The following is a 15,507-nucleotide window of genomic DNA, read 5'->3' as shown; positions in this document are numbered from 1 at the left end:
CTTGCTGCGAGGGATGAGTGCTGCAAATCAGGCAAGTGTTTACAGCCACCCTCATACTCATACTCATACTTAGTCTGCTTATTAGTAAGCACTGCTCTCTGTTCTGTGTAATGTCTTTGGCCCTGTTTTGTATTGTCTGCATAAGCTTTCACCCATACTCGGTCTATCGTACTTAGTCCTATGTCTTCATGCAGCTCCATGGTCCTGGAGGAACGTCCTCTCATCTCACTATGTACTGCACCTGCTATATATGGTTCAAATGACAATAAAAAAAATCTCTTTGGCCTTTGACCTTGTGAAGCTTCAGCACTAATAAGGACACATGATCATGTTCTCCTTAAAATAATCTGTTTATTCTGTATTGAAACACAGGGTTCAGTCAGAGGACACTCAGTCAAGTGGAAAGTAGTGATCTACATTCAGCTCCGTAGCATCGGCTGCGTCGCAAATGCGCACTTCAGAGTCATCAGCAACCAAAGTACTGCTCTGTCTCTGACAAGTCATAGCTTTAAATCCGAGATGGAGAGTTTGTTCCAAATGAAGAGTAGCGAGACAGAACTGTCTGAGATCAATGCATCACACGTGACTTTTTTTTTTTTTTGGTTGAGAAAAATAAACTGGTATGCTGAGTTCCTAAAAATATCTATCATAAAAACCTAACTAGCAAAAACAAAAGCCAATTTTCTCTTCTGACTGCAAACTGGGCATTTACTTCGGTGTAAGATTATATTTTCTCTTTCACAAACAGTTACACGTGTTCATGTCTGGTAAAGTAGCGTGGATCATTTAAATTCCTCAAAGCCCCAAAGAAAAATAAATATATGTATATCTATGATTTATGTAAAATATGTATTTTCATCGGAAGGCCTCTAAGCAGCCTAGGCATTACTCAGTTACACAGATGACACTTTGGTAAAATGTATACGTTAAATACATTCATTACTTAAGTTTTAATGCACTGACAAAAACTTACTTGTGCATAAAGTGTCATAAAACAGACTGTTGGCCAGAAATACAGACGGGCTAAAACGGTCGTCTTCAGAAGATTTGATCTGCATATACACAATAAATAAGTAACCGTGGCGTCCTCCTATACTGTATGTGTGCGTACTTCATCGCTATCTTATATGGCACGGAGACACCAGTGGAGATAGGGGAGCACATACAGCCAGGGACGCATCGTAAGACTTCAGAGTGTCAACTGGGTTCGTCTGTACAGCTGAGTCACACCAGTATGTGTCACACACGCAGATGCTACTACGTTCGGTATCTTGGCAAATCAGTCCAAGGAGTTCCTTTCGCGATCGCTCGTTCGAAGACGAGTTTCTGCGTCTTGAGGATAAAAGGAGTGAGAAGAGGCCAAAAACATTCACCACTCCCTCAGCGGTCTCAGAGATACGACTGCGGGCTGCTGAGTCATATTCTATTAAAACGTTATCTCACCAAAACACCAGCAATCAGAAAATGAAATGGCAGCAGCCCCATAGAAAAAAAAAAAGTACACGTACAAACAATAAAAAATAAGACATATCCACCTCTAATGTGAAATAAAAGTGTTACAACTAAAAATCTAAACAAGCTAACCGCTAGAGCAGTGACATTGCTATAGGCACTATTACGTTTACAGCAGCAGCGACTAAAAGAGCCCCTTGTGTAAAGACGCATTGGATATGCAAGGCAATCTATGTATATTTTACACAAAAAAGGCCATGTAGTGTATTCATAGGTGAATAGAAAGGCCCCTGGCGTCTTGTGCCATCGTACGCTTTCTTGATATAAACATTCTGCTCTTCTCAATCAATCCCATCAACATTTTTCCTGCAGGTGGTACAATAGTGCAGTCAAAGTGCATAGCTTGAACAGAGGAGAGAAATGTGCAGGCAAAAGACAAAACTAAGACATAGATGTGTTTGAAGCGACATTTCACATCTCTCCTTTCTCTGACTTTCCCTCCTCCCTCCCCTCCCTCTCTCTCCTTTAGTCGCATGTTTATAAAGATGCAGGACTTTATCCGAGCTGGTCCTCATACTGCTTCCTGAAGCAGTCTCCAGCAGGGTAGAAGTCCCAGCATCGCTCCTGGTACATCTTCCACACATATGACTCCTGAAAGTCAAGTAGAGAGAGTTGCAACATAAGACAAAATGGTCAAAGGAAGACTTTTTGATATTAAAGAAAAAAAAAAAAATCTCTACATTTACTGACCTGTCCTGTGTGTTCTGTTTCGTCCTTATTGATGAGATACATCAAGAAGAACCTGAAAGAGAAATGGGAATTAGGCTTTACAGAGGACAAAATGGTGAATATTTAAAACAGTGCAAATATCTGCTTATACTATGTTTTCTACCTTATTTTGGTGTAGATATAGGGATCAGTGCGAGGAATATTTAAAGCTGATATATCTTAACATTAATCATCCTATATTTCTGGCACAAAATACCCTTGTTTACTCACCCATATAACTTTGGTGTTATTTGGTGTCGTTCGGACGATATTTACATCCGCGTATATCCATATAGTGGGAGTGACTGGGGCACCGAAACACAGCCTCAAGATAACGCATTATTTTGTTATGATACACTAGTGCTATTCCCCGTTGAGTCCGGAGTTACCTGTTATCATCATCCAGGGTCTGTAGATTGACCTATTAACCTCTGACCTCATCTCTGAGCGTCGTGCGCACCTCGCACGGCTTGTTTACCTGTAATTTGCTAATGCTAGTTTTTTGCAACATGGCTGAATATTTTTCTGATTCTGAGGTTGTGGACGTCGACTTTGTTTATGATGGACGTCCTTACCGTTTTGAGCCAGAGTATACGGATGAGGAGCTCGTTGAAAGGAGGATGAGGAGGCAGAGAGAGGAACAGCTGGCCAAAGAACAACAAACCGCTGCACGTCCGCAAATAGATAACAGGTAACTCCGGACTCAACAGGGAATAGCACTAGCGCATCATAACAAAATATTGGTGAAATGAACGAGTTTTGCAGCAGATAATGCGTTATTTAGAGGCTGTGTTTCGGTGCCCCAGTCACTCCCACTATATGGATATATGCAGATCTAAATATCATCCGCATGATATGGGTGAGTAAACGATGGTATTTTATGCTAGAAATAAGGTCCAGGTTGTAAAAAACGGTAGTTCCGCTTTAATGGGGACACTGACAAGGACATTGGCCCCTACATAATATATGTTATTATTCTTGATAATAGTTTTTCATACCAAATGTTTTAGATGACAAGAACATGTACTTAGATGACATAAAGGCACTTAAACATATCTCTTTCCAGTTTAAGGTCAATTTAAGGTCAAGATTTAATGGTGATCTGCATATTTCTCCATAGTTGTGTAACAGGTATTCTGGATGTATAAGTGGGGTGGGGTGTTGTTTTATTGAAAGAGCTATTTAGGTAGTCAGCAAACAAACATAAAGTACCTGACACATAAACACAGGATTTTTTGAAGGTTTAAATTGCTCGAGTCAAATTGACACCAAGAATAAAAGTGTAAAAAACATAACTCACATGTAGTTGGCTAAATTATGCTCTTCTAAGGTGTGTGTCTCGAAGCCGTGCGGCGTCGTGTCAAAGTAGTCACTTCCTATTCCGCAGATGAAACACTTTGTCTAGAGGGAGAAAGGACAGATTGGATTAAACGCATCCTTGTCTCGTAACCGAAAGAAAGAGAGTTGAAGGAGGATCCCACCAAGACTCATTATCTTACCTCCATGTCCTCTCTGACCTGCTCCTGCTGGTCTCTCAGCTCTCCAAAGGCATCGATAATCAGACCTGACAGACACCAGAGTTATTTCTTACTAGTCTGAAGAAACAACAGGAGTGTTTCCCAAAAAAGGGCTAGGATTCAAACCTAAAATACATTTCCCAATTCCATTTTTTTTCTTGAAGAGAGAGCGTGTCTTCATCACATCAAATGTCCAGGTAGCATAAACCTTTTTCTACATGTTAAAGGAACTAATAACTTACCTTGGATGATAGCCAGCAGGATGACGATGACAAAGAAGAAGAAGGTGATGTCAAAGACAACTCGGTAGAGCTCGTACTCATCTCCAGCCGGGTCCTCAATTTCATCTCCTATACCACCACCAGCACGCACGCCAACATACATGTGGAACAGGTAACACTGCAGGAGGAGGTGAGGACAGACTTCAGCTAGGAAAATTCACTTATGTAGCACATCAGAATAATCAGCCAAAGTAAAGCTGATCTGCACTAAACCCTGATTCAAACTACCGGTGTGTCCTACGGCACCACTTACAGTCATCATGTCATCACACTTCATGTCCGGCTCATCCTCGTCTTCACTCATGTTGTAGAACTTGCGGAAGAAGTTGAAAGCCACCACAGTGTACAGGTACACGACGACGGCCAGCAGACCCACCGTCATCAACAGCTGCAAGGAGCAAGTGGTACGTGGTGAGAATAGATTATGGGAAAACGGTAAGCGGAAAGCCTTAATGATGCATCAGCAGTGGAAGCGTCACCTGTTTGCCGTTGTGGGTGACGGAGGACAGAATGGTGCGCAGGGTTTTCACACCCATGGCAATGTCCAGAAGATGACAGGCAAAGAAGAAGTTGTTGTAGTGTCCGAGCAGAGACATCAGCATGTACCAAACCAGGTAGAGGAAAGTCTAAAAGATTAAAGAAAGAGGCTTGTTGTCATCCTGAAATATTCTCTCATTGTCTAAACGATCATGAGCTGCTTCTTTAACTCACATTGTCGGTGAATACAACACCAAACTTCCAGATCTGGTATTTGATGTCGATAGACGTTATCCTACAGAGAAAGGGACACGTTTGCTCTCCAGTGTTTTGTGCTATAACTCCGTTAAACAAATCGTAAAGGGTAAAGAGTACATACCAGCTAAACATGGAGGTGTCAGGCTCGGGCTTCTTTTCATGCGTCATGGCGCTGACATCTAGAGAAGCCAAGTCCATACCGAGCAACTCTGCAATCCTCTCCCTGCCATAGATGTCACCGTATTTATCCAGAACCTGGAAATCACACGAAGTCGATCAGAATCAGATGTTCACTTCGGGACATATCCCTTCCAAAAACAATGGCTGAAACTGTGGAAAACTCACCTTTCTCTTCACAAATTTATCCCAGTAATTGTTGGGGAAAGATCTGCATTAAAAGAGACACAATAAAAACCAAAGCCACTCGCTGATGATTTATATTTGAGGTCTGCAAGAAAAGCATGCACACATAAATGTCACAGGAGAGAGATTTGCTAAAATACTGGCTGTGAGTGTTGGCCTGAGGACAGGCTAAGGAAGTGTATAATCTGGAATCAATGTGGGTGGATTGGGGTGAAATGTTTGTCCTGTTCAGAACCATACTGTTAATCCATCTGTACATCTATCTGATAATGTAAAGGACTCGTACGGTGTGTTGAGCACCAGTCTGTCCCACTGGCCCTTGATGTCATCGTCCTCAGGCTGCTCAGTGACATAGAGACCATCAAACTCCAGCTTTCTGGCCAGCTCTTTCTCTCTTTTGAAGATAACCAGAGGGACCTGAAGGGGTGGAGGGGGTTGTAGAAGAAATACCTCATGAAGAAGGCACAAAAACATGTGTGGATCTAAGAAGAACAAACGCCAAACACACACCTTGAGGCAGTTGTAGCCTATGATGCAGAGGAAGGAAATGATGGTGTGGACGATACCAAAGAAAGCCATGGCTGGTTCCATGTAGCCTGTACTCTCTTCCAAGAAGTAGTACAAGGGACCTTCTTCTTCTTCATCTTCTCCTCCTTCTTCTAATCCAGACCCGTCCTCCTCAGCACCAGAGCCCTCAAAAAGGCCAGAGCCTTCAAACAGACCAGATCCCTCAAAGTCTTCCTCACCTGGAGGACTTTCAGACACCTGGAGATGTCAAACACAAAACAAAAACCTTGTTGAATATTTTGTGTAATGGAACACCGAACGTTGAGAGAATGAGTCATAAAATGAGTCACACTCTGGAATAGCTGTAGAAATGGTGCCTCCTACAGGTGACATGTGATCAGATACTGTATGTCTGATCAAATCTACAGACCTTGTAGAAGAGCAGGATGAAATTGAGAGCGAAGGCGATGAACAGGGCCAAGAAGCGAAGGTTGTAGAAGTTGCGAGAAAGGTAGTTCTGGGAGAAAATAAAGAAACTTGTAAGACTTGAGTTTAGCCTCAGCATTGCAGAGAAGTAAAGTATTTTACAAATAATTATTAACTCATAGAACAGAATATCTTCCAAAAAAATCTAACAAATTCACTGGTTACAAGTAGAAATTCAAAGCAATAATGGTATCACACCTCTGAGATCCATCTTAAAAGGTTAGTTTCCCTCAACAAGACACACATACATAAACTGTAACAGAGAGCTGCTCACCATGAATTTAATCCTCTGAACCTCCAGCTCATTCCACAGCTCAAAGCCCCCCTCGGCACGTTTCTTGTCCTTCTTCACCTTTGCCTTCACAGGTGTCTCCTCTATTTCCACAGGCTCTTCCTCCTTTACCTTTTCAGGCTCAGGCTCAGGCTCGGTCTTCTCGGTCTTCTCTCCATTCTCAGTGCTGGAAAGGAGAAATTTAGTAGGTACATCTATTAAAAACAAACGTGATAATAAAAACTGATGACTGAGACTGATTCAGTGTCAGCCAGAGGATACCTTAACTTTACCAAAGGCTGCTCAGTTTTGATGTTGACCTGCAACAGATAAAGACTTACTCTGCTTTCTCTGTCTCCTGAGGAGGCTCTTCTTCAGCTTCAGGTTTTTCTTCCTCCTCTTGCCCTCCCACTGCGGCTTCCAGCTGTGTCAATGATAGTTTGCCGTTAATTAAGTGATTAATGGAGAGTGTACACATTCGGAAACAACTATCAGACAGAACAACTCACCAATTTCCTCTTCAGCAGTGGCGTGCCCTCTGGGGTTGGAGGCTCTTCTGTTGTTGTCTCTCCAAAGTCTCCAAGTCCCCCAGGAGTATTGAAACCAGGCTGACGTCCACCTTCCCTCTCCTCGCCATCCTCTCCTTCTTCTTCTTCTCCCCCCACAGCATCTAAGAGGTCTGCTCCCCCATCTGCATCTTGGACTTCTCTAGCGCTTGGTTCAGGTGGAAGTTCCCCATGGACTTCGTCTTGTGTTGGGTCTGGCATACTGGCTAGAATCTCTGTGACTGTCATCTTCTTGGCACCCTCTACTAAACCTCCACCAAACAGTACCTTCCATATTAGCGTGAAGAAGCCCTTACATATATTATAGACAAATATTAGGATGCCCATCAGAATGGTGTAGACAAATGTAACCAGGCCAACCACCATATCCTTCACCGTCATTTTTCTTAGCTTGCGGTACCGACGGCGCAGGTTACGGAAGGTGAACATGTTGAAGAAGTCAACAACACTCTTCAGGAAATCTGCAAAGGCGGAAGTTGACTCCGGAGCTTCGGCCTCACCGTTGCCTTCCTCTCCTTCTCCGGACTCTCCTTCGTCTGCTGCACCTTCCTCTTCTTCCTCATCGTCTTCCTCTTCTGCGCCATCTCCCTCAGGCTCAGAGATGGACGCCGCAATGTTCATCTCAAAAATGGTGTCCTCACAGAAGTTCACAAACATCTCCATTTTCTCACTCTCGCCACCCTCATTGACCACGTCAAATATGAACTGCCGCTTGGACTCTCTGACCTGTGGCATTTCCCACTGGTTGCGGTTCGCCTCGCTGATTTCAAAGTAAATGCGCTCAATCTTCCTGCTGGCTCCCATGATCTCAATGCGGCCCAGGAAGGGGCGGAAATAGTTGAGCACGCTTTCCGCCTGCTCCAGGAAGTTCTGCAGGCGAGTGTCATGGGGAACGTGCTCGGACAGGTTCGTGAGCAGAACTGCGATATTGAAACCAATGTCTTTGGCTGGCTCCTGGAAACGATCAGCAAACTCCTCAAAGTTGATCATCTCATTCTCGTCGGCCTCTGAGCAGGAGAGGAGGAACTGGATTTCTGAGGGAGAGTATTGCTTCTGACTGTCCATGGCTTTGGAGAAGTCCTTCTTTGAGATGAGCCCACGTGGGTCAGTCACATAGTCACGGAAGGCGTCGGATGCCACTATGTCTTTGAGCTTGAGGAACATGTCGAAGAACTTGAGGATCATCTCCACGTTACTGGAGGACTCAACCAACATGTCAACCATTTGCCTGGCGATTGTGCCATTCACCACGTTACCTGAGAGCAGGGCAAGATGGGAGTAGATGAGGACCGCATACAAAAAGAAGAGTTCATCAGCACATTTAAAAGATAAACCTTTTACCTTCAAGCAGTGACAGAAGCATCACCACCATGTCCTTCTGCAGATCCAACAGTTCTTTCAACAGCCCAATTTGACTGGAGTCCTGCAACAAAGTTGAAACACACAGAAAAAACACAAACACACAGCAGAGAAGTTTCTTAACATACGCACTGATTTAATTATTTTTTAATATATAATTATACATATTATAGTTAAATTTGATAGTGTATGTGCTTCTTTTAAAACATAAGTGAAAGACGCTACCTCAGAGGGCGCTCTAGTCCAAAAATGATCCTGGGTTTGCATTTTTAAATAAAGAATATGCATTTTTAACATCTCAGTTAGTACAATGACAGTGATGGGACGGACAGTAGAAACAGAGGCAAGTGTAAAGAGAAGAGGGAAGGAAATGGCTCTTCTAGAGAGCGCCGCCCTTTATCTGAAAAAGAGGCTGCAGGATGGAAGACATATTTGCAGACGCTGATCTTAGCTCTCCTGAAGGCCTGCACCAGCAGATAGCAAAAGAACCACGCAAATATATCAGACAATCTTTAGTGGCTGTCAGTCTGGTGGAGATCTAAAGGAAAAGGGTGTCAAGACAAGGCAGCGACGTGTGCCAGTGAAATCCTAGTGGTGCCTCAACAACAAATAACAACCTAACCAAAGATGGATAAATGGACAGAAGCAAAGCAAGACGTTTAAATGCTTTAGGTAGCGACGTTAAATAAATCTCAAAAAGCAACTTTTCTTTTCCTTTTCAGAAAAATATTGTGTTTTTCCCATTGAAAAACACTGTTAGGAAAGTATAGACTACATAATTTTTCTTTGCCCTAAACCTGAAACTTATAAGTAAAACTTGAAAAAATAAATGCATTAACACATGAAATGCTGAAGAGAGAATCTATCAAGATGCATATGTAGATGGTGCAGGTTGTTAAGCTTAATTAAGACTGTGATGAAGCATGAGAGTTAAAAAAAAAAAAAAGCATGAGGGGCTTTAAATGAAATGGCGTTGGTGGGAAAACACAGATTCTTACGCCATTTCGTTGTCCAGTATCTGGGTGCATCTAGCAGGGTTACACATGAAAATAAAACTGTTATCCATCAACATTTTTACTTAATTTCCTTATCTTCTAAACCTTAATATTATTTTACATCAAGCTATTCTCTAGATTTGTCATGAAGTCCACGTCTGTTTTATTTATTTTAAGCTTTTATATGATTCGTTGTTGCTCAAAAACTAAAATCTGATCATGAGTAAGTACTAAAAGTTGTATTATTTAACTTTTCTTATTAGAAATATATCTGAGTAATATTGATGCATTTTCAACAGCAGTGTCAGTAGCAATCAAAACCGTCACACAAAATTAGAGTGAGCAAAACACACTGCAGCTCCTTTAGTTACAGACTGCAAACACACATTATTCAAAGCAAACACACATTTGTCCAAAGCACAGTCAAACGCTAAGCATCGGTCAGTGTCACATGAATAGAAAATTAATTTAGGTGGATTAACTGTGTTGCACAGAATCAGAAAATGTAAAGTGAGAGAAAATGGAAGGAAGAGAAAGGAAAGGGTAACTGTTTTTACTCAAACTGTTTCTGCCGACTTAATCTATATTTATGTCTACGAGAATCAGAGTGACGGTTGAATACTGTGTAATTAGATTTTTATGCTAATGTGGTGACCACAGTCTCTACAGGTTTCTGAAAACCAAAAAAAAATAAGTTTTAAGTCCTCACTCAGTGATATTTGGAAGCCTTTAAAAGTAAAAAGTAATTTTAATTAAATTTTTAAAATCACAATAAAAATGTGTGCAGGCGTGACTGCACAAGAATCAGCATAAACTGACAGTATTTGCTCAACAATGCATTTATGCCACTGAACTTAAATGGGAAAAACAACTGAATCTAAAGGTGAATTAGAAAGAAAGATCATCTCGTAATTATTTCTTGTAATTTTTTTATGTTTTATTATTTAGGTCTGAGCTTAATTGAAGCTTCAATTAGGATTAAACCTGCAACAAATAAATAATTATTTAAAGTTTATTTGCTATCATCACTCTTTATTCTAACATACTTTAAAAAAGGCAGAAACAATCTGACAAAGAAAAGAGGGGGAAAAAAGATAGTTCAGATTTAAAAAACAGTTTATATAAAGAGGAAATAATCAAATAAATACATACTTTACTCTGCAGGAACCATGAAAAGACAGTTCATAAAATTAGTCTACTCAGAGTAAATCACAATATGCTAGCACAACATGTATACATTTCATGCACTGTGACAGAAAAGAGTGAATTTTCTGTATTCTCTGCAAAAAATGTCCACGAAATACTAATTAATTTAGTGGGATGTTAATTACCTGAGCGAGTTTCATCATCATATGAGCAAAGACGTGCAGGAACCCAACGACGGCGTCCCACAATCTGCTGTGAGCCAGAGACTGCTGGTTCCCAGTGCAGGGACCCTGAAGGACAGATAATGAGGCAAAGGCACATTTCATATATGTTCTATTTATCTCATGTTGACATTGTCCCGTGATTAGGTCTCCCCTTCACCGGTACCCCTTGATACCGTCTTACCTGGATGTACTCAGTCAAGCTGTTGAAGACCTGCTTGGCCACAGTCATTGCTTTGGAGAAATTCCTCTTACCGGGATCGTCGATGATGTCTTTTCCTGAGTAGTACCAGTAAAAGTCACTGATTGACTCCTGCATACAGAGAGGAGGAGAGACATGAGTTCTGTCTTTATCTAGTAGGATTCATGTTAACTAAACGGTGGGATAATAAAGTACAGTGAGTATTTTTTGACTAAACTCTCAAAAAATAAACTAAAAAATTTAAATTTGACATGTCTCGTTAAGCAATTGACTGAAATAAAACTTTCACAACTTCTTTACATTTATTCAGCTTTATCTTAAGTAGATCTACAATTTATATTAAAAGTGACCTGTAGTCGAAGCAGGTAGTCCACAGTGCAGATGATGATATTGATGGTAGTGGTGCTGCCTGTCTGAGTTCTCAGGTAGTTCTGGAAATCTGAACAAATCAAACAAACGGGAACAAAATGCACCTCAAACCGAAAGATAATAAATCAGGTGCATTAGTTTGCACAAATAAATCTCACAAAGTATCGATCAATAATATCTTCTCTTTCAGAATACAAAGAAGTCTACTGGTTCAGTTACTGTATAATTCAGTCCGTTTTTCCACTGATTTCAAATATATTTAGTGAAGATCCTAACTGCACCGTAAATGTGTTAGCAAATTCTCTATACACCTCTAACAGAGGATAGACTGCTGATTTTTTCTTTGCCCTAACGGTCAATAAAAAAACTACAGTAAAACAAACAAACTGCATTAATATATGAAAGGCTGCAGAAAGACTTTATAAAGATGCATAGGCAGGTGTAGAACATAATGCATCAGGAGAGACGAACTGAACCTTGAACTTTTAACTTGAAGTTTCTTATTCCGTTCTTCTCATGTATTATTGTAAGAAAGGTCCCTTAAAACCACACCGATATTTTTTTTTTAAAAATAACTGATCATCATTGACTCACCGTTATTGTGGCCCTCACAAAGAAGCTGCAGGAAGCGGAAGAGGTCACACGTAAATTCATCGTCTGCCATCACTTTCTCATCTGTGCAGGGCAACAAAAGATTTACTAATTAATGAGTGCAAGAGGAGGTTTCAGCAGTCCAGGTACGGAGAATGGGGAAACTGCAATTGTGCTGTGTTATTAAGTTAGGCCAACATCCTGACAAAATAGATTATTTTTACTTTACCACTTCTAATACTGTACTGGGAGTGCAGATATCCATTAGTTTACTCTTTCTAAATCTGAAACCAAATGGCTTGTTAAGCAGATGGTTGAGCAGACTGTATATCACAGTATTGTGCTAATTAAAAATCTGCACTGGTGAAATTGTGCAACATTTACATTTAGTTGTATAAACCATACTTACGGCAGCAGATAAAACTAAAGCAAACACTGTGCGTGTGTTGACACTGAAGCACATTAGTTCTGTATACTTGCGTCTGTGTATACAGTACTGATGTCTGCACATTACCGTCACCTCATACTATTCCTCCTGCTTTCATTAGAACATGCTAATGAAAAGCACCAAGACCTCAGGGTCCCCGTCCGTTTGTCAGCTGGAGGTTTCCACTGTGTTTTTCTTTCTCCTGCTCCTTCTCCCAAACTTACCAGCTAGCTCCCAACATATATATACAGATATATAGGTAGATAGATATATATTTTAGATTCAACAAAACAAACCATCGACACTCATACATTTAAACACAAGTAGAAAACAGATAAATGGAGACAAGAAACCAGGGAATGACACAGAAAAAGACAACTGAGGTGTAGACAGTGAACAGACACATGGATTCAAATTCAGTGCACACCATCATGCAGGACAGATCTACTGAACTCTGCAAACTCCAGTTAGCCGTGGGGGTTTGGGGAAAAAAAATTAGTGATATATATATATAATGCAGAAAAAAACACACCAATTAATGCCTGTTATTGTCAAGGTGTAAATTAAAAATGACAACTGACCTCCTAAGTGGAATTGATTAGCTTTTTTATAGCTAGAATGCTATGGTTTGACTTAATTGTTTCCCTTCATTACGTTATAAATTTCAAGATCTTCAAGGTCTAAATAAATTGGGTGTCTTTCCCAAAAGAATGCACAAGCATGCACAGACTTAATTATGACTGTACATGAACAAAACAGAACAGAACAGAGGCGAGGATGCTGGGTTTCATGTTTCCATACAACAACCATCATAGATTCAGCGCTGGGAGTGAATCTGTAGTCATAGTAACTGATCATACCGTTAAATAATCTCATATCTATAGCAAGCAAAGGGGTAGCATCACATACAGGTACGAGTTTCATTCTTCTGTTATCTTCTGTCGCTTTGCACGTTCACATCTTGCACTGTGTGCAAAATATATATTACCCTCTCTCTTCTATTGTTCTCTGTAGTTATTTGTATTTAAGATCTTCCTTTCGACGCACATGGAACGGAGCTGAAAACCTGTTGGGGCTATCGATGGCTATGTGTACACTTAATATATTATGACCTGATCGCAGGGTTGGCGCTTCTAGCCCCCTGCCCCTCCGCTTGCCAGCGTGTCCTTGGGAAAGACACTGAACGCGAAATTTCTCCCGAGAGCATGGCAGCTTCCAGCGCTGATGTGTGAGCGCATGAATGGGTGAATAAGAAAGATTATAAAGCATTTTCAGTTAAATTAATATGCACTGGTTTTGCACAGATGGTCTATGAGGGAAGTAAGAGGCGAGCATCTGTATTTGATTGATGCAAATAAGGGAGATAGACGGGTTAAAGGACTCCTACTGCAATTCATTTCAGTTTCTAGGATACAGGGTCAGTATAGTTTACTATGGTGTATTAGAGAAAAAAAAAAGCGGGAGAAGAAGATTCAGGTTACTGCATTTTCTTCCCCGCTGATCAGTCACGAGACTGAGATTGTTGGAGTTACAGTAGACCTGTGATAAAACACTCAAGGGTGAAAATTCAGCTTTACACTCACTTCAGATGGAAAAACAAAGATACAGAGATGCAGAGATACAACGAATAAGTTAAACTCCAACAGCATGTGCATCTTTGCAAGGTTTCCATAACAATATGAGAGAGTGACTGTAAAGCTTAATTTCACTGGGTCCTTGAGCGCGAAATGAAATGCATAATGAGTTCACAGCAAGGAAGAAAGGAAGGAAGGAAGAAAGGGAGGGAGGGACAGCTTGGACAGGAAAGGAGGAAAAGAAAGAAAGAAAACATACGATAGCAAAGTTTCATTTACCACGTTCTAGCTTCTTATCTGAGAACGGTGCGAGCAGCAAATTGACGGGCGGGAGAGACACGGGCATGAGGGGGGTAAAAGAGATGAAACGGGCAAAGTGAACAAGATGTTGGGGAGAGAAAAACACAGAGAGACGAAGTGAGTCCAGGCATCTCATTGCCGTCAGTGGATGGCAACAGTTTCATACATTAACAGTCAAAATGCTGTGACTATGGTTTTAAGGCTCTAAACACACCGACAGGGAAACGTACTTGCGACCAGGCACCCACAAACAGGCACACTCAGACACACACACACAGTAACAGAACACACGATAGAACTAGAAAACAGTCTGATCAAAATAAAAAAGGACAACATAGTCGTGGCAGTGTGTGTGTGCATCTGTGTGTGTTTGTTATTTAGACCGTACTCACTCGTCCCCTCCTCTGATACCATCCCCAGTCCTTCAGCCTTGTTCTGCCTCTCAAAAGCATTCAAGTCCAAAACGCTGTCAACATCAAAAATATAAATATCACTTCACTTTCACCTACTACTGTTCTCAAAGTAATTTTTAGGAGTAGGTAAGTCAACCATAAGCAACTGTCACCGACCTGCAGGTCTGCATCAGAGCCTGAACGCTAAGGAAGAATCCCACATCCTTTTTATCCTTCAGATAGTCCAGCATTCTCTGCACACACACAGAAAAATAAAACATTGTCCAGAAAGCAGCAACCTACTGAACAGCCATAGCCCCTAAAAAAAAAAGATCTAAAATCTATGTAGTACTCTTGAAGGCCGTCTTTACCTGCTGTACATCGCTGTTGCCTCCGTTGAGGATGGAGATTCCCAGTTTGAGTGTTGAAGAAACCATGACTCCAGGTTCACCTGAGACAAGGAGAGGGACACAACAATTTGACCCAACATCAAAATAAATATCAACCAAATATCTCTGTTGGCCTTCTCAAACTGGTTTTCCACTACTCAATTTACAATTTAGATTGGATCAACCAGTATCCTGATACGATTTGAACTCAGACAATGGCCCGTTCATGGGAAATAAGGCATGTCACAGTTATAAAAACCTATAAAGGAAAATATTTAATTCAGTATAATGTTCACTCAAGTGAAAAAAAAAGTGCATATAAGTGTGTGTGTAAACGAACACATCCAGGCTGTAGCAGCTACCTTTGCAGGCGCTGATCATTTGCAGCACCATCTCTGCAGCCCCACGGTTGTGCAGACGGGACTGCTGGTACAGAAGCCTCTGTTTCTCCATCTCCTTTTCCTGTGGAGGAGAGCAGCAAAGGACACAGCTGTAACCCTGCCAACAGGTACTGCACTGCCCCCCGCACACACTCATTCATACACACACACACATCCTCATTCTGTCCTAATTAGGATCCACTTACTGCTCTGAAT

General features: G+C 41.2%; 1 protein-coding gene across 1 annotated transcript in view; it reads right to left on the bottom strand.

The window, feature by feature from the left end:
• Positions 1-2,007: 2,007 nt before the first annotated feature.
• The window catches only part of ryr1b (ryanodine receptor 1b (skeletal)), a gene marked incomplete at both ends in the record, with an annotated part of 56,104 nt that continues 42,604 nt past the window's right edge, over positions 2,008-15,507 (bottom strand). The window contains 27 exons of the mRNA XM_084558119.1: positions 2,008-2,103; positions 2,203-2,254; positions 3,521-3,621; positions 3,720-3,784; positions 3,980-4,136; positions 4,272-4,406; positions 4,498-4,644; positions 4,730-4,790; positions 4,875-5,008; positions 5,099-5,141; positions 5,403-5,533; positions 5,627-5,881; positions 6,054-6,140; positions 6,384-6,567; positions 6,722-6,804; positions 6,890-8,202; positions 8,288-8,369; positions 8,531-8,560; positions 9,304-9,333; positions 10,632-10,736; positions 10,852-10,980; positions 11,220-11,308; positions 11,833-11,937; positions 14,523-14,596; positions 14,700-14,776; positions 14,894-14,973; positions 15,274-15,373. Coding sequence (XP_084414245.1) covers positions 2,008-2,103; positions 2,203-2,254; positions 3,521-3,621; positions 3,720-3,784; positions 3,980-4,136; positions 4,272-4,406; positions 4,498-4,644; positions 4,730-4,790; positions 4,875-5,008; positions 5,099-5,141; positions 5,403-5,533; positions 5,627-5,881; positions 6,054-6,140; positions 6,384-6,567; positions 6,722-6,804; positions 6,890-8,202; positions 8,288-8,369; positions 8,531-8,560; positions 9,304-9,333; positions 10,632-10,736; positions 10,852-10,980; positions 11,220-11,308; positions 11,833-11,937; positions 14,523-14,596; positions 14,700-14,776; positions 14,894-14,973; positions 15,274-15,373 — 3,945 coding nt within the window. The remainder of the gene's footprint in view (positions 2,104-2,202; positions 2,255-3,520; positions 3,622-3,719; positions 3,785-3,979; positions 4,137-4,271; positions 4,407-4,497; positions 4,645-4,729; positions 4,791-4,874; positions 5,009-5,098; positions 5,142-5,402; positions 5,534-5,626; positions 5,882-6,053; positions 6,141-6,383; positions 6,568-6,721; positions 6,805-6,889; positions 8,203-8,287; positions 8,370-8,530; positions 8,561-9,303; positions 9,334-10,631; positions 10,737-10,851; positions 10,981-11,219; positions 11,309-11,832; positions 11,938-14,522; positions 14,597-14,699; positions 14,777-14,893; positions 14,974-15,273; positions 15,374-15,507) is intronic.

This window comes from Chelon labrosus (genome assembly GCF_963514085.1).
Source record: "Chelon labrosus genome assembly, chromosome: 13".
Lineage (NCBI taxonomy): Eukaryota > Metazoa > Chordata > Actinopteri > Mugiliformes > Mugilidae > Chelon > Chelon labrosus.
Note: the sequence above shows the minus strand (reverse complement) of the source record. Positions and strands in the feature narration are given on the sequence as shown.